The sequence below is a fragment of the Diabrotica virgifera genome, chromosome 2 (assembly GCF_917563875.1).
Source record: "Diabrotica virgifera virgifera chromosome 2, PGI_DIABVI_V3a".
NCBI lineage: Eukaryota > Metazoa > Arthropoda > Insecta > Coleoptera > Chrysomelidae > Diabrotica > Diabrotica virgifera.
Window position 1 is genome coordinate 223,201,258 of NC_065444.1, and position 26,521 is coordinate 223,227,778.

Here is a 26,521-nt window from a genome sequence, read left to right on the forward strand (position 1 = left end):
AAGTATCTGTTATGGTAGCATGGAAACGCTCAATTATACCGTTAGAGGCATGGTACTCAGACGAAGTAAGGTGCCATTCGATATTCAACGAATTAACAAAACTTTGTATCTTTTTATTATTAAATTCGCCCCCGTGATCTGACATAATCATCTTAGGAAGGCCAAAAAGCGAAAAATAATTTTTTAACTTACTAATTATCGTTTCTGGTTTTTTATCAGTTAAAATATACGCTTGCGCAAATTTTGTTAGATTATCTATAACGGTGAGCATTTTCTGTTTATCAAAAAAGAACAGGTCTACAGATAAAGCCTCAAATGGTTTCTCCGGAGAATGCCTTACATTTAAACCTTGAGTACGATTCCTACGATCAAATTTTGAGAGTTGACAAGTAGGGCATAAAGTAATAAATTCGGTTATTTCTCTATACATATTTTTCCATTTATAAAGTTGTCGAATTTTGTCTGCAGTTTCATTAATTCCTTTGTGATAATTACTCGGGTCGTTGTGATATTCGAAAATTATCCTTTGCCTATCTTCTACAGGCGGCATAGTAACGATATTTTTACAAATTACAAAGTTAACGTCTGGATAAAGGAAACTGAGCATTTTATAATAAATATTGCTTTCAAAATAAGGTATGCTATAAGTTTTATTTCGGACTAATACTAGTTTTTTCAAAGTATTAAAATTCTCAAGGCAATGGTGTGGCTTAATTTTAACTATATTAATCTCTCTACTACGATTTTCGTTATATAACTTTAAAATTTTTTCAAAATCCGAGTCACCAACTGTGGGAAAATTATCATTGATAATTTCGAAATGATTTATATTTCTGTCATTCTCATCGTATAGATATAAAATACTCTTATTGTTAACGTCTAAGATTTGCTCATTAGAGTAGGAAAAATTATTTAAAACTAAGTTAGTTTTAACATTCTCAAATTCGGTATATTCATTTTGTTTTTGATGCACATGGTTTAATCGAATTCTTGACAGAGCGTCTGCAACTCTGTTTGCTTTGCCCGAAATATGCTGAATATCAAAATTATATTCACTTAATTTCAGTCTCCATCGTGATAATTTAGAATTAGGATCTTTTAAATTTAAAAGCCATATAAGTGGTCTATGGTCTGTGACTAATCGAAATTTAACTCCAAATAGATATGGACGGAAGTAATTTGTAAAGTGTACAACAGACAATAATTCCTTTTCTGTAGTGGAATATTTCATTTCAGTTTCATTTAATGTTCTCGATGCAAAAGCGATAGGTCGATCCTCACCGTTATCGGACATCTGTGACAAAACCGCACCGACAGCGACATTCGATGCATCGGTCGTCAAAATAAATTCTTTAGAGAAATTAGGATAAACCAGAATTTTTTCCGAGGTCAAAAATTGTTTACATTTGTCAAAGCATTCCACTACTTCGGGTGTAACATGAAACTTTATATTTTTTTTCAACAAACCCGTTAGAGGTTTAGTTAAATCAGCAAAATTATTTACAAATTTCCTATAATAGCCAAATAAGCCGAGAAATGATTTACATTCAGTTTGATTTTGCGGGACTGGAAAATCTAAAATAGCTTGAATCTTTTTCGGGTCTGGTTTAATACCTTCCGGTGTCAATAAATGACCTAAGAAAGTTATTTCATCCGTTAAAAACTTACATTTATCAGGTTCGATCTTTAAATTATTTTTTTGTACTAATTCAAAAATTATTTCGATATTTTTAAGATGATCTTCGACTGTATTACTAAAAATTAAAATATCGTCCATATAAATGAAACATGTTTTGCCTATGTGCTCTCGAAATATGTCATTCATCACTCTAGCAAAGGTACTAGGAGCGTTTTTAAGCCCAAACGGCATTCTAGTAAATTCAAAGTGCCCGTTTTCTGTGGAAAAAGCTGTTTTTTCGATATCTTCGGGATTCATGGGAATTTGGTGAAAACCCGACGCCAGATCGATTGTAGAAAAAAATTTAGAGGTATTGAGAAGGTCGAAAATATCGCTAATATTCGGGATAGGAAATCTATCGTCAACCGTGATAAGATTTAATTTTCTAAAATCAATTACTATCCTCCATTTTTGAACATTATTTTCGTCAGGTTTTTTGGGGACAATAAAAAATGGCGAATTCCAAGGACTGACAGAATCGCGAATTATTCCCTGCTCTAATAATTTTGTTATTTGTTTATTGACCTCTTTTTTATGAACGTGAGGGTGCCGATAATTTCTAGTATAAATCGGACTGGCATTTTCAGGATTAGTACGGATATTATGTTTTATTCGACTGCTAAAAGTTAGATGTTCGTTAGGTAACGAGAATATATTTTGGAACTTCACATGAATATCTTTTATCTTTGTTTGTAATCTTTCATCAAGATGGTCTAATTTTAGTTTACTTATAATAGTATCAATTTTTTCAGTTGAGTCGATAACATTACTTCGGACTTGATTTTCGTGTATATTATTTAGACTAAATATATTATGTTCCCGATCAGACGAAAACAATGGGATTTCCTCATGATTAGCAAATAAAGTATTCAAACCAAAGTCAATAACACATTTATTCTTTTCTAAAAAATCATAACCAAGTATTCCATCAAAAGGTGAATTTATGTCTACTATATAGAATTTTTCAACACTCGAAAATAATTTAAAGTTTACGCTCTTTGTAACTTGAATTGGTTCGTTACTAATACCAAATATTTTAAAATTTTCATGATTAAACTGATAAGAGTCTAAAATTTTACTTGGTTTCAATATTGATATAGCTGCCCCTGAATCGATTAATAACTTTAAATTTAAATTTTTAATATGCGCGTAAAGAAGCGGTTTATTTGCTACTTGGTAAATTGTAAAGTTGTCAGCGGAATTTGCTCTAAAAAATCCTGATCAACTTCGATTTCTATGTCTTTTTCGTTTTCTGAATTGTCGTTGTCGCAATAGGTATTATGAACAACATTGTGAGATTGTGGTTTACGATAACATTTTTCTGCTTTATGTCCATATTTATGGCAAAAAGTGCACTTTGGAATGGTTAATTTAATTGGTGGATTTGGATTTATCGATTGATTTGTTGAACCGGGCGCAGAAAATGTTTTTTGCGTACCTGCATTACTTGAAGAAATTGTATTGTCATTATTTATATTTAATTTAGAAAAATTGTCATTTGTTTGTTTGAAATATTGTTGGTTTTCATAATCGTTTAAAATTTGCTTAATTTGAATCAACGAACTGGGATTTAAAGAACGAAGCATTTGACACAAAGGTTCTTTTATGCCCGTAATAGCGGTCAGAATTGCAGTCTTACTGTGAAAATTATTTAAACATTTTTTTTCAACATTGTTCAAACTTGAATCGTATTTGATAACTTTACTGATTCTTATCAATTGTTTTTCAATTCTGTCAACGAAATTTACCGGTTTTTCATTAGAACGTTGCTTAAAATGGCATAACTCAAAATTTAGACACTGCAAATCCAAATTTTCACCAAACTGAGAAAGGAGAGCATTTTTTATCTCTTGCCATGTCGAAAATTCTTTCGAGCCAATGAAATCAAGAGCCTTTCCCTCTAACCTGCTTTTTACAATAAAAGGAAAAATTTGTAAATCCGCTGGGTCAAATTTTGCAAAAATGAAATCAACAGAATCTATAAAATAGTGTAATTTTGAAGAAGACCCATCAAAAACATTTATAAGCTTGATAGCTTTGTCACTATTAATATAATTATTAGAAGTGTTGGCGGAAATTATGGACGTATTTGCTGTTACGTCGTTAGTTGCCATTATATTAACAAAAAATAAGTTAAACAAATAAAAAAATAAAAAAAATGCAAATACTAGATATGATATCTTAAAAGTTTGAAAATAGCGAAACAGAGTAAATAAAAAAATGAAAACAAATACAAAATTAATATAATTCGACTAACCTCAAGTACTTCCGTGAGAACGTGGCCTTACACCGGAACGGGTCGAGAACGTTGCAGCGTCTCAGATCAGGTGGATTTACACTGGAACGGGAAGAGAACGGGTGGAGAACGTTGTACCTTCTGGATCAAGTGGCTGTACACTGGAACTGGTCGAAATTCTAAACTGTATGTAGTTGCTTCTTCTGTGGAAATGCTTCACCGTTTCCAGGGTCGAGTGGCTTTTCACTGAAGCTGGTGGTTGAGAAGATTTCACGAAGTTGCTAGTTGCGCCTCTCCAGAACTTCCGAATTGCTTTGTGGCTTTACACAACAAGTGGCCTTACACTTGGAATTCTTCAAGTTGCTTACGAGTTCCTTCAGTTTTCCTTCCTCGTGGCCTTACACTCGGAACTCAACTACTAAGTCACTAATTCTCCAATTTCCCAATTAACGATTAAAATCGATTAGAAAAAAGGCTTTACTTTTTCTAATTGGAAAATCCTACTGACTGCGCCAGTCTTATTCTTTATAAAATGTGGTGTGTTCGTTGGAGAATTGAGTAACGTAACTACTGAAGGAAATGCACAAATTTATTGAGATGTTAACAGTTAGAGATACAAAACGATACTAAAATTAATGAATACAAACTACATATTTCTTAAAACCTTTCATAGTCCATGAACATTTCGCTGACACCGCGAAATTACAAGCGTTGGTGTTTATCATGTCACGTAGTCTAAATATTGAAATATAAACACACACAGTGGCGTGCTCGCCATAACAGATGTATATGTATGTTTTATTGATTATATTTTTGAAAAGCATTTGACTGCGTTAACCATCAAAATATGATCAAAATTCTGAGAACAACTGGAAATGTCGAAAAAGATTAGCGATTTATCTCAGAACTATATTGACACCAAACGGTAAAAATTGTAATTTTGGACAACAAAACATTTGTGCAGCTCTCACAAGAAATGAGATTCGGATAATTCCAAAAACAAAATCTTAGTGATGCTTCCGGGATAATACGAGAGAACTATGAAACAAAATTAGCTCTTCAATGTTTCGACAGAATGTTTTAAAGTTGGGACAAAATACAACGATTCCATTCCCCCCGTATAATGTCATCTAAGCAAAATTTTTTCGTCACCGGAATAATAAGAAACGATATCAATATATGTACAGGGTTATTTACTACATTTTGACCCCCTGTAAACTGTGTTATTTACAGAATTAGAAAAAAATTAAAATACAAAAGTTATTCGATTTTTAAATTATGATATTTTGACATATACAGGGTGAGTCACCACTAACGCGACGGAAGATTACAGCGAAATGGTAAAAGATCTGAAAAAAAAATTTAATTAGTGGTTTGTAAGTTGATAAAATCTACATTTTAAAATTATTTTGAAATATACAGGGTGTCCCAATAAATGGCGGCGTACCAAAGTTATATTTTTTCTTATGGAACACCCTCTATTTTATTGCATTTTTTAATTGTCCGCAAAATGTAAGGTATAGTTTCATAAGGCTTCCCTATACCTATGGACAGAGTGTTCTGAGTTATGTTGACTTTTCTTAAAATATATAGTTTTAAAAGAAGGCTTATTCTTAAGTAATTTAAGAAATTATAAAAAAATACTTTTACATCTAAATAGGTGGATATTGGTTGAATGTATTCCATGATTGATTATTACACATTTATTTACAGGGTGTTCAACATTTACAGTTTCATTATTAGATTATTCAATGTGTCATATGATGCTTATTTTAAATGTAACACCATGTATATTAATTATTAATTATATTAAGAGAAGTCACTTCTTTCGAATGGTATATGGATGTCCTATACCTAGGTCTAATAGTTTTTGCGTAATTTACAATTATTTAAATTCTTAATATGTAAATCGATTTTAAAACAAAAGATGTATCTCATTGTATGACATCGTCATTTTATGACAGTACGGTCTTTTAATTATCAAAAATATAAACCTCCATGTATGATATTCAAATTTAATTGTTCCTAAAAATGAATAACCTACGAAAGAGTAGACATGGTACTTTGCATTGGGGAATGTTTGCAAAATTGTATCTTACTTTCTAAAATTTACGCTCAAAAGTAGGTATCCTGATAGAAGACACCCAAAAAAGGACGTTTTTGAGAAATTTCGGAAAGTAAAATAAAAATAAACTAGTTATTTTTGTGATCACGTCAAGGAACTTGATGTCCTGCTTTCTGTTACGGAAAACCCAAATACTAGTAAAGAAAAAATTTCGGGTAAATCAGTCAGACTGTTAGAATACTTAAGAGAAACCACTATTATCCGTATAAAACTCAACTACACCAATATTAGACCGAACAGGATTGTGATAAATATTTAACTTATCGTTTATGGACTTAAGACTTTGGAGCAGATCCTGATTTTTTTTTAAATGTATTGTATACAGACCAATCTACCTACTTTTCATAATAATGGTCTAGAAAATAGACACAATTTTCATTTCATTATGATACAGTAAACAAACATTTATTTCGTACAGTTTAAAAATCGAGAGTGCATAAATATTATTTTTAAAATCAATTTACCGTTTAAGAAAATTGTAAATTACGCAAAAACTATAACTCTTAGTTATGGAACATCCCTATACCATTCGAAAGAGGAACCTGTGTTTAGTATAATAATTTATTAACATACTTTTATTTATTTAAAATAAGCATCATATGACACATTAAATAATCCAATAATGAACTGTAAATTTTGAGCAGCCTGTAAATAAATGTGTAATAATCAATCATGGAATACATTAATTATAAAATAATTACCAGACCGTACTGTCATAAAATGACAATGTCATACAATGCCATTAATTAACTACATCTTTTGTTTTAAAATCGATTTACAGATTAAGAATTTTAATAATTGTAAATTACGCAAAAACTAGGACACCTAGGTATAGGACATCCTATACCATTCGACAGAGGTAGATTTGTTTAGTATAATTATTTATTAATATACATGGTGTTCCATTTAAAATAAGAATCATATGACACATTGAATAATGCAATAATAAAACTGTAAATTTTGAACACCCTGTAAATAAATGTGTAACAATTAATCATGAAATACATTCAACCAATATCAAAATATTTAGATATAAAAGTATTTTTTTTATAATCTTTTAAATAACCTGAGAATAAGTCTTCTTTTAAAACTTTACATTTTAAGAAAAGTCACCATAACTCAGAACACTCTGTATATAGGTATAGGGAAGCCTTATCAAACTATACCTTATTTTTTGTGGACAAAAAAATGCAATAAAATATAGGGTATTCCATAAGAAAAAATATAACTTTGATACGCCGCCATTTATTGGGACACCCTGTATATTTGAAAATAATTTTAAAATGTAGATTTTATCGACTTACAGACCACTAATTAAAATTTTTTTTCAAATCTTTTACCATTTCGATGTAATCTTCCGTCGCGTTAGTGGTGACTCACTCTGTATATCGTACAAGTGGCGTCATCCATTTGGGCGTGATGACGTAATTGACTATTTTTTAAATGGGAATAGGGGCCGAGTGCTAGCTCATTTGAAAGGTTATTCAATTCCCTATTCAGTAATATAAACATTAACATGATTAAGTATACAGGGTGTCCAAAATTTTTTTAATTCAAAATACATTCTACTGCTGTCAGAAAAGAGAAATACATGTTTATTGAACAAATAAACATTACTTTTCACTTAAATTTAATGTTCAAGCTGCCACCCATCTAAATCTTGGCAGTTTGAACATTGAATTTAAGCAAAAATCAATGTTTATTTGTGCAATAAACTTTTATTTCTGTTTTCTAATAGCAGTAAAATGTATTTTAAATTAAATAAATTAAATGCATTCTTCTTTTTATGTCAATTAATTTAATTAAAAAAAAATTTGGACACCCTGTATAATTATTCATGTTAATGTTTATATTACTGAATAGGGAATTAAATAACCTTTCAAATTAGCTAGCACGCGACCCCTATTCCCATTTAAAAAAAATAGTCGATTACGTCATCACGCCCAATGGAGGTCACTAGTACGATATATATTTAAAAAAATCATAATTTAAAAATCGAATCACTTTTGTCTTTTACACTTTTTTCTAATTCTGTAAATAAAGCAGTTTACAGGGGGGTCAAAATATAGTGAATAATCCTATACCTACAAACTGATGCAAGAATCTTGAAAATCGGGTACAAATAATAAAGTTATAAATTGTCAAATTTAAACAAAAAAATGTTAGTGGCGGAATTTTGTGCCGGTGAGTGTAGAATAGTAAGTCTTGAATCGAATAATACCAATCAACTTAACAAAGTTCTTTAAGGCCACGGTAAAGAAAAAGTGAATTAATGTATGAGGAAGCAACTTATTCCCTTTTAGTTCTTGGGCCCACATATAAAATTATCATTTATGACCACACCGTCGAAACTTGTTGTATTTGTTATTTGGTTAGAGTCGGATAAATTTGGAGCTTGGCGCATTATGGTAGTGGGGCGTTTGTCTGTCAAGCTGTTACGAAGTTGTCCATTTTATGCAAGAAAAAAATGTATAACCACATTGGTCATTTTATTTTAATCAATGGTTTTTATCATATAAACAGCGAAAACAATTTTGTCGGACAAAAATATTGGGCCATATGACTCGTCGGACACGCTAAATATGTCAAATTTATGAAACTAATAAATTTATTACCACATGGCTAATTTTAACAGAATTTTCCATAAAACCTTTTTACAATAATGTGGTATCCTTGTTGGACAATTTTCACGGGGCATATGCGCAGTCGGATGCGCCGAAGATGTCAATTTTCTGGAGTTTTTTTATTTATTACCACAGATGTCATTTTTATTTTGTACTGGTTTTTTACATGTGAAATGCATATTGGATCACTTGTCGGACAAAAATAACGGGTCCAAAATTTTCAAAAAATTTTCCGAAATATTCTCTCTAGTCGGAATCTTTTTTTTGAAAATTCGAGAAAAAATAGGTACTAGGGAACGATGTTTGTCATTGTTCAAGGAGTATGTACACAAATTTTCAGATCAAAATTTTTCCAAAATTTTCCCTCCTGTCGGAAAAGTTTTTGGAAAATTTTGGGTACAACTCTACGTCACGCCCTTTTAAATGTTGTACTTAGTGTGTGTACCAATTTTCAGCTAAATCAATTCAAAAGTAACCGAGAAAACAAGTTATAAATTTTTTTTGACAACCTCCTCTTAAGGACGTCGACGTCAGTAACCTAAAAGAATTAAGTTTTCTGTTCGTTTGCCCCAACATTTTTGTCAGACAATTACATTTTTTGTTTAAGAATATAATTACTTGTAACCTACTACTTTTGTCGGAAAAATGGTTGTGAAGATAAGGGATGCACGAACCCAGCATAGTTTAAAAGAAGTATAGTTTACTAATAAAAATTAAATTTTTTGTCCGACTGTCGATTTGCCCCAATATTTTTGTCGGACACTTAGATTTTTTGGTCGGAAAAATGGTTGTAAATAAAAAAATTCCAGGAATTTCACATCTTCGGCGCATTCGACTGCGCATAAGCCCCGTGAAAATTGTCCGACAAGGTTACCACATTATTGTAAAAAGGTTTTATGATAGATTCTGTTAAAATTAGCCATGCGATAATAAATTTATCATTTTCATAAATTTGACATATTTAGCGTGTCCGACGCGTCATATGGCCCAATATTTTGTCCGACAAAATTGTTTTCGTTGTTTATATGATAAAAACCATTGATTAAAATAAAATGACCAATGTGGTTATAAATTTTTTTCTTGCATAAAATTGACAATTTCGTGACAGCTTGACAGACAAACGCCTCACTACCATAATGCGCCAAGCTCCAAATTTGTCTGACTCCACCAAAAATAACAAGTACAAAAAGTTTCGACGCTGTGGTCATAAATAACAGTTTTATATGTGGGCCCAAAGATCATTACTTATTTAAATATTTCACTTACCCAGCAAGATCCACAAGACGACTGATCTGCAACAGTGCTAATAACATCTGAACACTCTTTCCAGTTTTCTCTTGCGTCGAAAGAATCAGGAACTTGAATATTTTCACTGTGTAAAAATTCTTTAGCGACTCCTAATCTCTCTGTTTTTGCTCCTAATAAATTTTTGATCTCTTGAATTGAAAGGTTCTCATCAAAGTTCTTTCCAGCAACCCATGTGCTTTGTTTGCTATTGATATAGTTTATAAACTCATTTGAAAGAGGATTTGGGCTACCTTTGTAACTTAATACAACAGGTAGTAATAGTGTAATAATAAAAGCCGCCTTCATTTTTATGAATCTGTAAAAGATGGAGAGTTATTATATGTTTCTTTATATTATACTGATGGATAAATATGTATACCGATACTATTAGACCTAAATATAACATCAAAAGAAATAGGATTAAAAATAAATCTTAAAAAACTAAATATCTAACAAACGAATCTGGGTTAATCCAAGCCAAGTGGTCCAAAGGTGGTTGCTTGACTATTTTTAATATTTTCTATTTTTCTACCTTTTAAACTTCAGTCTATGGAGAGTACAAAATTGCATTCATTTTATTTTAAAAAAAAATCAGTTTGCCGATGACCGCCATTTTTGTTAAAGCGTGTCGATCATTTTCACGGAAAACATGGCTTCGCTCTTTAGCCAATATTTTTACTGAGGTTTGTCCTAGAACAATAAATCAAAAACCAAACTTTTTAGAAAAGCATGTTAAAAATTGGCTGTAGCATTATTTAGTTTCAAACTACTCTTAAGGCCTTAAATGAACCTCAAAGTTTGAAAAGGTAAACTGATAAAATTCCATTTTCAGCATTTTTTAACAGGTATAAGGCAAGTCGATAATGGTTTGTAATTTTTTTCTGGAAAAGACATACGTACATACTTTTAAATAAAAAAAGTTTGAGCTTTGAACCTTGAGTAAATTTAAAAAAAAAAATCTTAAAAAGTGTAATTTTTGAAAAATCTCAAACCCCTTATATCCCTGATGGGCACGGATGAAATAATTGAAATTTGGCTAAATGTTAGCCCCTAGCAAGTAGAATAAGAAGTAAAAATTTGGAGTTGCAGACTTACGTCATATAGGAGTTACAGGTCTGAAAAAATGGTCAAAATTTGAGCGTTTGCGGGCAGGGTAATTAAAATTCAAATAAACTGTCTAATGAAATAAAAATTAATGCATTTTCACTAGATTTCACAATGAATACAAATTTATACAGGGTGGGCCAAAGAAAAGAGTTCACCTCGATATTTGGCAATAGTTACCTATTAGATTTTAAGGAAATGCCGAAATAGATCATTTTTATTTTTATTATATTGCAACTTTTTGGGATATATTTCATACTACGTGACGTCATCCATCAGAGCGTGATGACGTAATCGATGATTTTTTTAAATGGTAGTAGGGGTCTTGTGGCAACTAAAAATACATTTTATTGCTGTCAGAAAATAGAAAAAAAATGTTTATTTCACAAATAAACATTTAATTTCGCTTAAATTAAATCACAAACAGCCTCCCACCTACATCTTGACAGTTTGAACATTTAATTTAAGCGAAAAGCAATCTTTATTTGCCAAATAATATTATTTTTTCTATTTTATGACAGTAATAAAATGTATTTTGAGTTAAACAAATTACATACATTCTTCTTTTTGTGTCAATTAATTTAATTCGAAAATTATTTTTTGGCCACCCTCTATAAATAATTATATTATTGTTTATACTACTGATCAGAAAATTGAACACTCTTTCAAATGAGATAACATACGACCCCTATTCCCATTAATAAAATCATCGATTACGATAAGTATGTACCATCTCCAAGATAGATGAAAACCTCTTGCTCATATTCGAACGAAGAATCCTTTAAGGAATATTCGGTGGCATCTGTGAAACTGAAAAAGGTATTTACAAATACAAACAGGTATCTTGTGGTAAATACGTGATATATCTCATAAACACAGGAATACCACGGTGGTCAGGACATCTGTCAAGATCGCAGAAAGTAGCCCTCCTAGACGAATCCTGATGTCACAGCTGTTGGGAAGTAGATGGAGAGATAGGCCAAAGCTTAGATGGAGGGATGGTGTAGAGGAAGATGCTAGAAAAATAGGTGCAGCAAACTGGCAATGGTTGACGATGGATAGGACTGACTGTCGAAATAAACTTGGGAAAGCCGAGGCTCTATTATAGGACTGTAGCATCATGGATGATGATAGACACAACACCGTATGTACAGGGTGTTTGGTAAAGAATGGGCCATAGCTTAACCTTAGATTCCTGATGTTAAAATAGTTCGATTTAAGCTAACTTACCTTGGTACAAAAGTTGATAATAACCGAAATACAGGGTGTCAAAATTAAACTTTTATTTTATTTATTCTTGAATATTTCCTTACAGGCATGCGGTAACAACACGAAATTTGGTAAGCGGGGGTTTTTTGGGATGAGAAATCTAAATTCGCCACCAAATATGATGTATTTTTCAGAGGGCGCCAGATACGTCTTAGGGCCAATTTCTCATATCGAGTTCAACTCCAGTTTAACCTGAACTTTTAGTAAACGTCAGTTTAAAGTCAAAATCGTCTTTCTCAATTCACGTTCAACCGATGGCAGTTTAAACTTGAACGATGCTTGCACGGTGGAATTCGGCCGTTCAAAGATTTCAGAACTCAGTTCAGATGATTTCATGGATTACGCATGCGTTGTATTAACACGAAACGCTGTCATAATATAAATATATCCTATTTTATTATATTAAGCCTAACGATAAACGATACCATTATTTTTGTTTTTATAATATTTATTTATAATTATTAAAATGACTATTTGACTATAAATACTTAAATTTAATCGAAAGTTGAGTCAGGAAATAAAATTCGAAATTATTTATCCTCTGAACTTTTTAAGTTGGAAAAAATAAAGCATAGCAGAGTGGCGAAATACTCGACAAGGGAAATCTAAAAATGCATTTCACGTCCTGTCATTCACCGTGATGATAATTTTAGCGAATTATTTCCCTTTATATCGGCTATAAACGGCTATTCAGAAATAGTATAAGCACATAGTAGAGGTGCTGTACTGTAATCGAATCTAAACCATCCTTTCTTTTCTTTTAGTTTATACTTTATTCACTTTTGTGGATATAAAGGGAAATAATTCGCTACAATTATTATCACGGTGAATGACAGGACGTGAAATGCATTTTTAGATTTCCCTTGTCGAGTATTTCGCCACTCTGTTATGCTTTATTTTTTCCAACTTAAAAAGCTCAGAGGATAAATAATTTCGAATTTTATTTTCTGACTCAACTTTCGATTCATAGATGGTGCTAGTAGCATCTTTGGTAATTATTTTGATAATTACCCGGAAAGGATGAAAGGTTTTGATTTCAGTTCAGTGCCTCTACCCAGGTGCTCCGATGAGGAAACGGCTATTCCGAAATACGTATAGGCACATAGTAGAGGTGCTGTACTGTAATCGAATCTAAACCATCCTTTGTTTTCTTTTAGTTTTAACTTAAATTTAACTTTATTCAAAAACAGCATAAAAAATGTAGTTCAAAATGGCGACAGTTTTTTACCTTTAGCCATCTATTGGTATTTTTCGAAAGCTGTAGAACGTGCACTGACATGAACGTGCAATGAGAAATGCATTCCAAACAAAACCGAAGTTCACCGGTGAACCTGGTTCAACTGAACCATAGATTACCGCAGGTATGAGAAATCGACCCTTACAGAGTGCTCATTTAATACGTCCAGTTTTTTTATCCCCCACTCTACAAACTTTTTGAATCAAAATTTTTATTCTCTTGTTATTTTTACTTAGAAAAGGTATACTACATTCATCTCGCTAAACTCAACTGTTTTCGAGATAAACGCATTTTAAATCTGCGATACAACATATTTTTGTGCATAATATCATTGTAGTTAGACCCGAAAAATAAACTTGAAACCATAATAATTGTCCAGATCTCATATTTATGTCATTGCATCTCAAATTCCATTTGAAGAAATTTGCGATACATTTTTATAAATTTTTATGGTTTTTGAGTTATTTTTCGGGTGTAACTACAGTGATAATATGCAAAAAATTATGTTGCCTCGTAGATTTCAAATGCGTTTATCTCAAAAACGGTTGAGTTTAGCGAGTTGAATGTAGTATATCTTTTTTAAGTAAAAATAACAACAGAATAAAAATTTTGATTCAGAAAGTATGTAGAGTGGGGATAAAAAAACTGAACGTATTAAATGAGCACTGTAAGACGTATGTGGCGCCCTCTGGGTAATACGGTCATTTTGGTGGCGAATTTAAATTTCTTGTCCCTGAAAACCCCCGCTTACCAAAATTCGTGTTGTTATCTCATACCTGTCAAAAAATATTCAAGAATAAATAAAATAAAAGTTTAACTTTGACACCCTGTATTTCGGTTATTATCTACTTTTGTACTAATAGACCAGTAAGGATCTGTGAAAAACGTCTATTTTTGGATGTGAGAGGTGGCATTCGGATTTTTGAAGATAAAGTTAGGTGACACCTTCAGTAATAATAATTGACTTATGCTCCTTCTCAAATATGCCCGGAACATTAATAAAAAAATTAAAATATTTAAAAATTTCGAAACACGTCGATTTTTTTCTGCTTTCTTTGCTTATTACTTTAAAACGATTCGTTTTGGAACAAAGTCGTACAGAAATAAAATAAAGATAATTGAATTTTGTATGATATACGACTGGTCAAAAATGTCTTAACGTATTACCTTTTCTGAAATATAGCAAAAAATACAAAATAAGGGGGCAAAATACGCCTGTTGTTATTCAATGTTTTTAACCACTTTGGTGGCACTTAGAACCTTAGTAATTCGCTTGGGAAATTCTTTGTAACATACTTAAACCGTGTACCAAATTTCATTAAAATCGACTTAATAGATTTTGCATAATAAATTTGCAATCTAAATGTTTTTAAAAAAGTTCAATTTTTTTAAAATCTTTCTGAACAAAAAGTAGACCATTTAGAAGTTGGCTAATTTTTTTACATATAAAGAGGTGCTCTACCTATCTAATACACTTTACAGAATTAAAATCGGATTATTTAAGGGGCCTCAGCAATGTTTTAAACTTATAAACAATTTTTTGGCTTATAAACAAATAGCTTTGTTTAATAATAAAAAAAAAATAATTTTTAGCAATGCAAATAATTAAAACCGATATAATTTGACTTAAATTTTCAAATGCTGTCGGCAGAATTGCTATTTTATTTTTTAATCAAAAGTTATTCGCGTTCAAAAATTGCAATTTTTCGATTTTTTGAAAGTTCCACTGCGTTTATCTCGAAAACTATGCATCCTACGAAAAAACTTGTAAGAACATTTTTTGCTTAGAATTACCCAAGAAATACAAAAAATGTTTTATTTTGCGAAAAATCGATGTTATATAATTCCTCAAGTTCTTTGTTTATAACAATCTTATCGACATCCGGATCAACTGTTACCCAAAAAATCGTGTTCCATGGGTCAAAAAATACATAAAAATCGTGGGTAAGTCCATGTAAATAAAGGAGCCCGTAGCACCCCCTCCTGGCCACAGCACTAATTTGTTGATAAGCCAAAAAATTGTTTATAACTTTAAAAGATTGCTGAGGCTGCTTAAATAATCCGATTTCAATTCTGTAAAGTGCATTAGATAGGTGGAGTGCTTCTTTATATGTAAAAAAATTGACAAATTTTTGTATGTTCTAGTTTTTGTTGTGCAAGATTTTAAAAATTTTTAATTTTTTTAAAAAAGTTTAGATTGCAAAATTATTATTCAAAATCTAGTAAGTTAATTTTAATGAAATTTGGTGTACGGTTTTAGCACATTACAAAAAATTGCTAAGCGAATTAGGAAGATTCCAAGTGTAACCTAAGTGATGGAAAATCATTGAATAAGGACAGGCTTGTTTTGCCCCCTTATTTTATATTTATTGCTATTTTGCAGCAAGGGTGATAAATTAAGACATTTTTAACCAATCGCATCTGATAGAAAATTTAATTATCTTTGTTTTATTCCTATACGACTTTGTTCCAAAATGAATCGTTTTAAAGTTATAAACAAAAAAAGTAGAAAGAAATCGATGTTATTCGAAATTTTTAAATATTTGAATTTTTTTATTAATGTTCCGGGCATATTTGAGAAGGAGCATAAATCAATTATTATTAACGAAGTTATCACCTAACTTTATCCGCAAAAATCTGAATGCCACCTCTCACATCCACCTAAAAACAGATCCTTACTGGGCTATAAGGTAAGTTAGCTTAAATCGACCTATTTTAACCTCAGGAATCTAAGGTTAAGCTATGGCCCATTCTTTACCAAACACCCTGTATAGAAAAAGAGTTGGCATTCTCACAAACTATTAATGCCATAAAATGATTGAGACAGGCAGAACGGCTCATATTTTGATCTGAATGTAAATGTTGCGCTTAAAAGTTAGAAAACGTCGTCTAATGGAATATAAATACCAACAAGACAATTTTTTGACTCGATTTTGACTCAGTGGGATAAAAATTTCTAAAATAAAAACAAGAAGAGTGCATAAAGCCGTAGTGGAATCAGTTTTGAGCTATGGTTTAGAAGTGTGGACTCTTAGAATATTAGTACAGTAAAGTAGTATTAGTAAAATATTAGTACATTTGGACGTTGAGAGGTGACTCAAATTTTTTTGCAGAAATTGCTTGAAAATAACTCAAATAATAATATCCTCCCTCTCAAAAAGGTCCGGAACATTGTTTAAATAATCAAAATGTCAAAAAATGAAGGAAAATTTCGATTTTTTTTTTTCGTTTTTTGATTATAACTTTAAAAGTAGATATTCATTTCCGAGAAAACTTGTACTGACATAAAAGTTGCGTAATTAAATTTCCAACAATATAGAATTGGGTAAAAATTTAAAAAATAGTCACCCTTGTTGCAAAATAGCAATTATTGCGAAAAAACCATACAAAAACAAGTATTCGCATTTTACGTTTTTCAACCATTTATACTACACTTAGGACCTTCATATTTCATTCACAGAAACTTTATGATACAGTAAAACAATACTGTAAATTTAATTAAGATTGGTTAAATAGATTTTGCAAAATAAATTTTGCAATCCAGCTTTCGCAAAAAAAATTCATTTTTTCAAAATGTTACAGGACTGAAAATAAAGCAGATAGCAAGTTGAAATTTTTTTTGCTTATAGAAGTGTACTGCACCTTTCATTTGCAATTTGCAAAACTAAAATCGATTAACTACCACGGCGTCAGGAATTTTTTTAAATAAACATTAATTATTGGTGTTACGCGCAGGACAGCGGATAGTTTGCTCTGATTGGGCATTCCAATGACCTTTGATAATGATTGATACATTTTAATTTTTATTCTATTTCGATATAAATAAATAAATTTGTTTATTGCAAAATAAAAACACATATTCTATCCTTTGAAATAACACTTTTTTAGCAAAAACTTTCTTTGTTGATATATTTTAACTTAGAGAATAAAAGTTTATTATTTTTAAACATATGCAATTGTTTAAACAATATTTCACAAACAATAATAAAATTAGTTTGATTTTTGTGGAATTAAAATATTAAAATACAACAAAATATAGAGTAAGAAAATAATATATTATATAAAGATTGGAAGAAATTTTGATGGAAATCAACTTGTGTGAATTCTACACCGCTGTCCTGCGCGTAGCACCAAAAATTAATGTTTATTTAAAAAATTTCCTGACGCCGTGGTAATTAATCGATTTTAATTTTGCAAATTGCAAAGGAAATGTACAGTACACTTCTATAAGCAAAAAAAAATTCAACTTGCTATCTGCTTTATTTTCAGTCCTGCAACATTTAAAAAAAATGAATTTTTTTTGCGAAAGCTGTATTGCAAAATTTATTTTGCAAAATCTATTAAACCGATCTTAATGAAATTTACAGTGCTGTTTTACTATATCATAAAGTTTTTCTGGGTTAATTATGAAGGTTCTAAGTGTAGCATAAATGGTTGAAAAACGTAAAATGCGAATACTTGTTTTTGTATGTTTTTTTTTTCGCAATTATTGCTATTTTGCAACAAGGGTGACTATTTTTTAAATTTTCAACCAATTCTATATTATAGGAAATTTAATTACGCAACTTTTATGTTTGTACAACTTTTCTCAGAAATGAATAGTTTTAAAGTTATAATAAAAAAACTAATAAAAAAATCGAATTTTTCCTTTCATATTTTGACATTTTGATTATTTAAACAATGTTCCGGACCATTTTGAGTGGGAGGATAACTTAAATATTATTATTTGATTTATTTTCAAGCAATTTCTGCAAAAAATTTTGAGTCACCTCTCAACGTTCATCTCAAAACAGATCCGCCCTGGACTAATAGAAATGATAAATTAAGATTTCGAATAGGAATATTTGGTGAAAGCAGAGCAACTTAAAAAATTAGTGACAATTAAATGAAAATACTTGGAACCACATTCTACAAGAAGTAATAAACATGAAAAGAAATAAATTAATACATCGAAAAAAAGTTAAAAAAATTGAGTATAGCTTATATTTTTTGAAATATTTTTTAAAAAATATTATATTTTAAAACACTAAAATAAATTAGAAAATTGTAACTACATACATGGCATTTTTTCTCGAATTTTAATTAATTAAAACATGTATATTACGAACAGTGCTAACAAACTCTATAATGACTACTTACCTTTATTCACTAATTTCTAAAAAAAAATGTACACACCTTTTATATATCGGATACCAAGTCGTTATTGGTCGGTTATTGTGTAAATATGATCACTTTCGTCATTTCCAGTTTTTGTATGTAAATCCTCTACTTAAGACGGTTCATTCTTTTATCAGATTAATCTATGACCACTTGAAAGATGCTAAATCCCAGATATTATGTAATTTCAATCGCTTCTAATAAAAAATTAGAAGCAAGTTTGATGAAATAAGATTAATAATGCATCTTATCTTAGTCTGAAAAGTCTTAGTTGGGCCAAAAATAGAGTTACCAGAGATAGTGAATCGACCAGAAAAGATCTGTTTGAGGTGGATGTGAGAGGTGGCATTCTGATTTTTGTAGAAAAAGTTTTTTGATGACTTCAATAATAATAATAATTGATTTTTTCTCTCTCTCAGATAGGACGAGAACATTACTCAATGTTCAAGCTGCCACCCACTTTGAACATTTAATTTAAGGGGATGGGTACGTAGTTTCTGCTCCAATACTATTCAAATGGGATTCATTTTTTTCGAATCTTGAGAAAAAAGTATTTTTTGAAAAATTTAAACGCAGACTGAAAGATTACGTTATTAGCGAGGGCTGAAAGTCCCTGAGAACTTCTATAATGTTTATTTTAATAAGCTACAGATGTGAAAAACTAAGAGAAAATTTAGTGTGATTTTTAATTTCAAATATCTCATTCAAAATAAACTTTTTATATATTCTAAGGGACTTTCGGCCCTCGATAATAATTTAGTCTTTCATTCTACGTTTAAATTTTTTAAAAATATTTATTAGTTTTTTCAGGATTCGAAAAAAATGGACACTATGTACGTGGTAATATTTTCCAAATCTATCTTTGTCATACTCGTTGTATGACGAAATTGTATGCTTAGTCGAAATAGAATACTGTCAGCATATTGTCAGTCAGACAGTGACAATTTTGATAGTGTATATATATTGATAGTGTATTTGATAAACAATTGATTTAACCCTCGCAAGGCGCTGCACCCCAGACCTTGTTTTTTTCACCTTTCTTTTTTAATATTTTTTTTTATTTTTGTCCATTTTTTTATTCGCATTAAATTCAATTCGACACGCATTCCACCCATTAAAGTATTAAAAATTCATTGTGTTTACATGATTTTTTGGAAAAGTGATTAATGCACCGCCGTTAACGTTTGCCATAAAATTTTAAAACTTATAATTTTTCAAGTGTGTGTTCGAGAGAATTATGTTAAATTTTACGTTTCTTTTGTTTGAAATAGTAATGTCTGCTTGTAATACAATCTGCAAGAATTTACTAGTCAGTGCGACTTCTTGTGTTGAAGGATTGATAACACTCTGAAGCTTTTGTCGGTAACTATCTCAATCGAATCCGCCACTGCCACTACACATATAAAATTATTTAATTGAAATAGTTATATCAGCTTGTAATACAATCCGCGAGAATTTACTACAAGTCGGTGCGGCTTCTTGTGTAGGAGGATTGATAAGCTGTAATATTACTGTGGACAGACCATTTTGACGAAAAAATTGGTGAAGAAAAAGACGCCTAGAAACTTGAAATGATACTTCAATATAATAAAAGAAGCTTTTGACCTAGTAGACAAAATGGCACAACAATACACAACACAGCGCCAAATACGCAGATGGTCGATAGTATGTGGTAAGTCGGAAAAATGAAAGAATACCCATGAACGATCACATCAATAACATATTTTGTATTTGCTGTTTTTTTTTTCATAAATAACAAACGAGAGAGATAGATTGTCAATAATCTGAATAATATGTGATTGATGTGATCCTTCATGGGTATTCTTTCATTTTTCCGACTGTATTAGATATTTAAGCCATAAACGCTTTCAAAAATTGAAAAATAAAAAATCCAAATTACGATGGGAACCATTTGAATGCAAGACGAAGTTAGTTGTTAGACTTAGGACGGGAATTGGTGAAAGAAAATGTTATATTCAGATATCAAAATAAAAATAATATCGTCGCCTTAATACTATAACTTGATAACTCGAAATTAATAGTTTTGAGATAAACGGGTTTAAAGATTTTACACATATTTGAGCTGCTACCATAATGTTGTTCAACATGGAATTCAGTCTGCAGCTCTAAAATACTGTTTCGTAACTTTTTGGCTACTGATTAATTTGAGATACGATGCAAATTTGTTTTACAATGTGGAAGAAACAAGAAAAAGTGAAGTTATCTACTTTTAGTACTAACATATTGTAACATTTGGAAATGTCATGCCAAGTTGCATCTAAGTGAACAAAAGAAATATTTTGAGCATTATTTTGGTGAAAAGTAGCCCTCAAACATGGATTTATTAAGGGTAGCCTAGAATCAGCTTAACTAAAATGAAATTTTCAATTTACAGTTTTTTTATTGTCCAGCGTAAAGACTAAACTACACTGGGGTCCAAAATTAACCAGACACTTTAAAAATGGGTCATTTTTGTCGTCTCGAATTTCCTAAACCTGTTGTCCGATTTAAGTTATTTTTTAATATGTTATAGCCTTATTCGTTAACAATATCGCTGTAATAATATTGTTACTAAATGGGTAAATTTTCATTGTATACCAGGTGTACCAATAAAACTGTGTTTTTTTCTCAAACTTCGCATCACTCTGTAGAATATTCTAGCATTATTTATATAATACTGAAATTAAAACCCAACTATAGATTCATGTTTTCTAAACATTCTGTTTTTTGATTCATTCGCATATGTTGGACCATAAAAAAGTTAGATATTTTAACAATTACCCATGTTTTTCATGAATACAGGGTGTTTTTAAATAAGTGTGGCAAACTTCAAGGGGTACATGAAAAAATAAAGACAGTTTGCTTTATAAACCTATGTCCGCAAATGCTTCGTTTCTGAGATAGTGTTGTAGGGTGTTGAAAGTTTTCTTACAAACTGACGATTTATTTATTACTTTAAAACCGCTTGAGTTATGCAAATGAAATTTGGTCGGTTTTAAGACGTAGTTATTGTACATTTTTTGACATACAAGTAAGAATTTAATATTCACCATTGGCGCGCATACGGGTAATATGAGCGGTTATATTACCCGTATGCGCGCCAATGGTGAATATTAAATGCTTAATTGTATGTCAAAAAATGAGAAATAACTACGTCTTAAAACCCACCAAATTTCATTTGCATATCTCAACCGGTTTTAAAGCAATACACAAATCGTCATTTTGTAATAAAAATTTCAACACCCCCCTATCTCGGAAACGAAGCATTTGCGGACATACCGTTTTTAAAGCAGACTCTCATTATTTTTTATGCAGAATTTCCCATTAAAGTTGGCCATACTTATTTAAAACACCCTGTATTGATGAAAAACATGGCTAGTTTTTAAAGTACCTAACTTTTTTATGGTCCAATGAAAGCGAATGAAAGAAAAAACAAAATGTTGAGAAAACATGAGGCTATAGTTGGAATTTAATTTCAGTATTTTATAAATGCTAGAATGTTCCACAGGGTGATGCGAACTTTGAAAATAAACACACAGTTTGATTGGTACACCCGGTATACAATGAAAATTTACCTGTTTAGCAACAATACTATTACAGCGATATTGTTAAAGAAAAAGGATATAATATATTAAAAAAATCACTTAAATCGGACAACAGGTTTAGGAAATTCCAGACATCAAAAATTACCCATTTTTAAGGTGTCCGGTTAATTTTGCATCCCAGTGTAACATAAAAAAAAAACTAACACAAAACGTCTTCATAGGTTTCGTCAGAGTTGTCATCGTTACTATCGTAATGTGGTAGCCCAGAATAAAAAAGCTTGAACTTTACATAGGCTCACATAACACTGGAGGATTCTACTAAGCAACGAAATTAAATCTTGATACTTGCTTTCCGTTATTGGGATAGGCTTAAGAGTGCAACATTTTTAATCAGGTTTGGGCTGAGCGACCGTTTCTTTTACTAAAATCCAATTATCCAACTAAATACTCCATCAAAAGTTTCTTTGAAGTCAATGGTCATGGGCTGTGATTTGAGAAATCGTTGCCAGCACATCTTTTGCCTCAGAACTGGTTTAGAATTTTCATCTTTCTTTCGTGCATTCATGTTTTCTTTAGCAAAAGTTTTAAAACATTTTATATCCTCTCTTTTTAAATCGTGCACAATGTAAGGTTTGTCGCCTTTACGTCTAGCTTTTTTAGCAATCATTTTCCAATCTTCTGGCTACAAAGCTTTTCAATTCTTTTGAACTCTGTATTGATGGCAGCATACATAGAGTCACATTCCATTTGGTTATGTGCGGAGACCAAAAACTTCATATCTATGCATTCCAGGTTTTCAATCTTCTGCACGGCTGTCATAAACATTGCTGCTGTAAACATGTTGAGTTTTTGTCCACCACACCTGTCACTGTAAAATGTGACGTCGGTTGTCGAGTGGGGTAACGATTTCAGGTACATGTATATTGCACTTGCTATCCCACAACTTCCTCGAGCACCCTGTTTTTCTTCTCACATGAAACAGTCTTGACATGAAAAATACAGCTCCCGGAGCGAACCATGGCCAATGACACACACTCTCGTTGGTCGTACACCCACCTAATCTTTACGAAGACAGGGTTTCTCTCACCGGCCATGGTTCGCTTTATCGCAGTTATCAGCCGGGTACATAGACTGGTGCTAGAAATGAATAATTAATTTACAATAAAATTAATAAAGCCTACTTACCGTATTTTTTTCATCATAAGAACTCGTTGATCCTTTAATCAACCTCGTTGAAGGTTCACATGGCAAAAGATGTCGACTGTTTTTACAATCTGAACTGCTCATATGAATAAAGAATATGCTACGATATTCAAATCGTTTATCACAACGTTTACATTACCACATTGTTTTTAGAAAGAAGAACAAACGTTTGAGTACACACTCTTACTCTTAACACAATCCTTCATTAAAGGCAATATTTTAATTTGTGCTTAGTCTGTTTAACGACAATCTGTTTGAGGTTGCCAAATCTCGAATTTTTGCATTAATATGAACTGAATCAACAGATAGCCATCACGTGGTAGGCTCAATGGTTTCAGAACAACACGTGCTAAAACTAGATAACTAGAGTTAGCTAGTTGTAGAATTCAATGTACGATTATTTCGATTAAACAATAATTTGATAACTCATCTTGTCAAGTTTTAGCACTGAATGTTAGGGGCATTTTAATGTTATCAACTTTCGTTAATCATAAATAAATCCTTAACCCGTTTGAAGGGAGTTATCAAGTTTTTACACAATATGGAGGCACATAAAATACATATTGTAAACTAGTTATCTCAAAAACGCCAATTTTGGAGTTATCAAGCTATAGTACTAAGGCGACGATATGCACTCTCAGTTATGTAACTTTTATGTAACTTTTATGTAACTTTTATGTAACTTTTATGTAACTTTTCCCAATAACGAAACCTCGATAAAAATTCTAAATAATTTAACTTCATGCAATGTAGATCCCTGGTTTAAACTTCTGAGCCCTAGCAATGAAACTGTTGAGGAAATAACCTACACTGAGTACACTAATATAATATACTCAAAAAAAGATAAGGCCACTGGTATGGATAAGGTATCATATTCGATGTTAAAAAACATACCCACAATAGCAGAATCCCATTTGATAAGAATTTTCAATAATATATTAAAAACAAGTAAGATACCATGGCAGTGGAAACAAACACTAATATTACCTTTCCTAAAACCTACTAAATGTCCAAACAGTCCAGAAAGTTACCGACCAATCGCCTTAACGTCATGTGTAGGTAAAATTCTAGAAAACATAATTAAAAATAGAATAGAATGGTTCGTAGAGCATAATAGTATTTTGCCCAGCTATCAGCTGGGCTTTCGCAAAGAAAGTGGATGTAGTAATGCGCATGTAGCGCTTTCCCACATAGTACTTAATGCTTTTACTGAGAGAAAAGCGGTTTTAACGGTCTTCCTTGATCTAAAAGCTGCTTATGATAATATAGATATCTACCTTTTATATAGAAAAATGGCGGATTTAAAAATACCATATACATATAATAACCTAATTTTTGAATTCTTAAATAACAGAAATATTTATATCCGAGATAGGGAATACCAAATAATTGGACCCAACATCACTGATAAAGGGCTGGCTCAGGGATCGCCCCTGAGCCCACTACTATTCAACATATATACCAAAGCGCTACATGACATTATTCCATCTAATTTCAGGCTAATTCAATATGCAGATGATCTAGCCCTCATAACAGTTGGTGAAGATATAAATAATCTTATAAGATTAACTAATATATGTCTTACTCACATAACTCAATGGTTAACAGAAAATAAACTACCCTTGTCCCATGGTAAATCCTCTGCAGTAATCTTTAACAAAAAGAAAAACATCACCAATAATATTCCGTTAAAAATAGAGGGAGAGATAATTCCTATTAGAGAATCAATTAAATATTTAGGGACAATATTCAATAATCGACTTAACTGGATTGAAAATATTAAACGTATCGAAACACAAGCTCAAAAAGGTTTGAATATAATGAGGGCAATATGTGGAACCTGGTGGGGAGCAAACCCCCATACAGTCTCATTAATTTATAAAGGAATCGTAAGACCCCATTTGGATTATTCATGTGCAATATTAAAACCCTGTAGTAAGTCCCCACTCTTAATATTAGATAAAATTCAGTTTAAAGCTTTACGAATCATCACGGGCTGTATGAGATCTACCCCCACTAATGCTTTGCTAGCAGAAAGTGGAGAAATTTCATTAGATGCAAGAAGGAAAATACTGTGCGCTAAGTTCTATCTGAAAATCCTAGCTGATCTGAAAAATCCACTGAACGAAATCCTGTCAGAGTTGGGAACCAAAGTAAATTATAAAATAGGATTTTGGAAATCACAAGAGCCACCATATTTGATTGAAATCAAAAATAATTTTGACAAATACCTCATTAATCTATATAAAGAGAATATTAAATCCTGCTTTCAGATCGAACTGAATTATCTTACGGGAACATTTCAGACAATTTTCTCAACCCACAAAAAAATGGAAATCTATACTCATCAGGAATTTCTTAATGAATTTTCAGCTTCATATGGAAATTATACATGGGTATTTACAGATGGTTCTTTAGATCCCGAGTCGAGGACAGTAGGTTTTGGGGTACACATACCTTCAATCAATTATAACTATGCATCCAGATTACATGAGCACACTCAAATATGCACTGCAGAAATTATTGCAATTAACAAGGCAGTATCTGTTTGTATTGAAAAAAATATTAAAGAAGCAATAATTTTTTCAGATGCTAAAAGTGCTATCCAAAAATTACATAACACCACCTGGGGGACAAACAACCATATTGTAAACCTAACTAAAAGACTTATTATTGAGTCAATGGAAGCAGGATTTAATATAATCTTAGCTTGGATTCCAGGCCATACTGGAGTAAAGGGGAATACAGAGGCTGATAAATTGGCAAATATAGGCAAGACTTTAAATGTTCCTGCAGACATTAAAATAGATAAATTTGACTTTTTGCCTTTTTTTATTAAACAAAAAATTGTAAACGAGTTTAAAGTTGAATGGACAAAGCAGTTTAAAACTAAAGGGAAATGGTATCAACAATGCCAAAGTGATTTTTCTATAAACCCTTGGTTCCACAAATTCACATTTGTGGATCGAAGGCACTTAACATCTATTATTAGAATGCGAACGGGCCATTGTCACACACCAGACCATTTGTTTAAAATTAATTGTAGTGATACTCCT

At 31.3% G+C, this 26,521-nt stretch overlaps 2 protein-coding genes across 3 annotated transcripts in view; one reads left to right on the top strand and one right to left on the bottom strand.

The window, feature by feature from the left end:
- LOC126880415 (cathepsin B-like) overlaps nt 1–10,266 on the bottom strand; it is a 146,465-nt gene extending 136,199 nt beyond the window's left edge. The window contains exon 1 of the mRNA XM_050644260.1: nt 9,930–10,266. Coding sequence (XP_050500217.1) covers nt 9,930–10,256 — 327 coding nt within the window. The 5' untranslated portion in view covers nt 10,257–10,266. The remainder of the gene's footprint in view (nt 1–9,929) is intronic.
- LOC126880408 (probable ATP-dependent RNA helicase spindle-E) overlaps nt 1–26,521 on the top strand; it is a 383,599-nt gene that overhangs the window by 237,720 nt on the left and 119,358 nt on the right. The window lies entirely within an intron of this gene.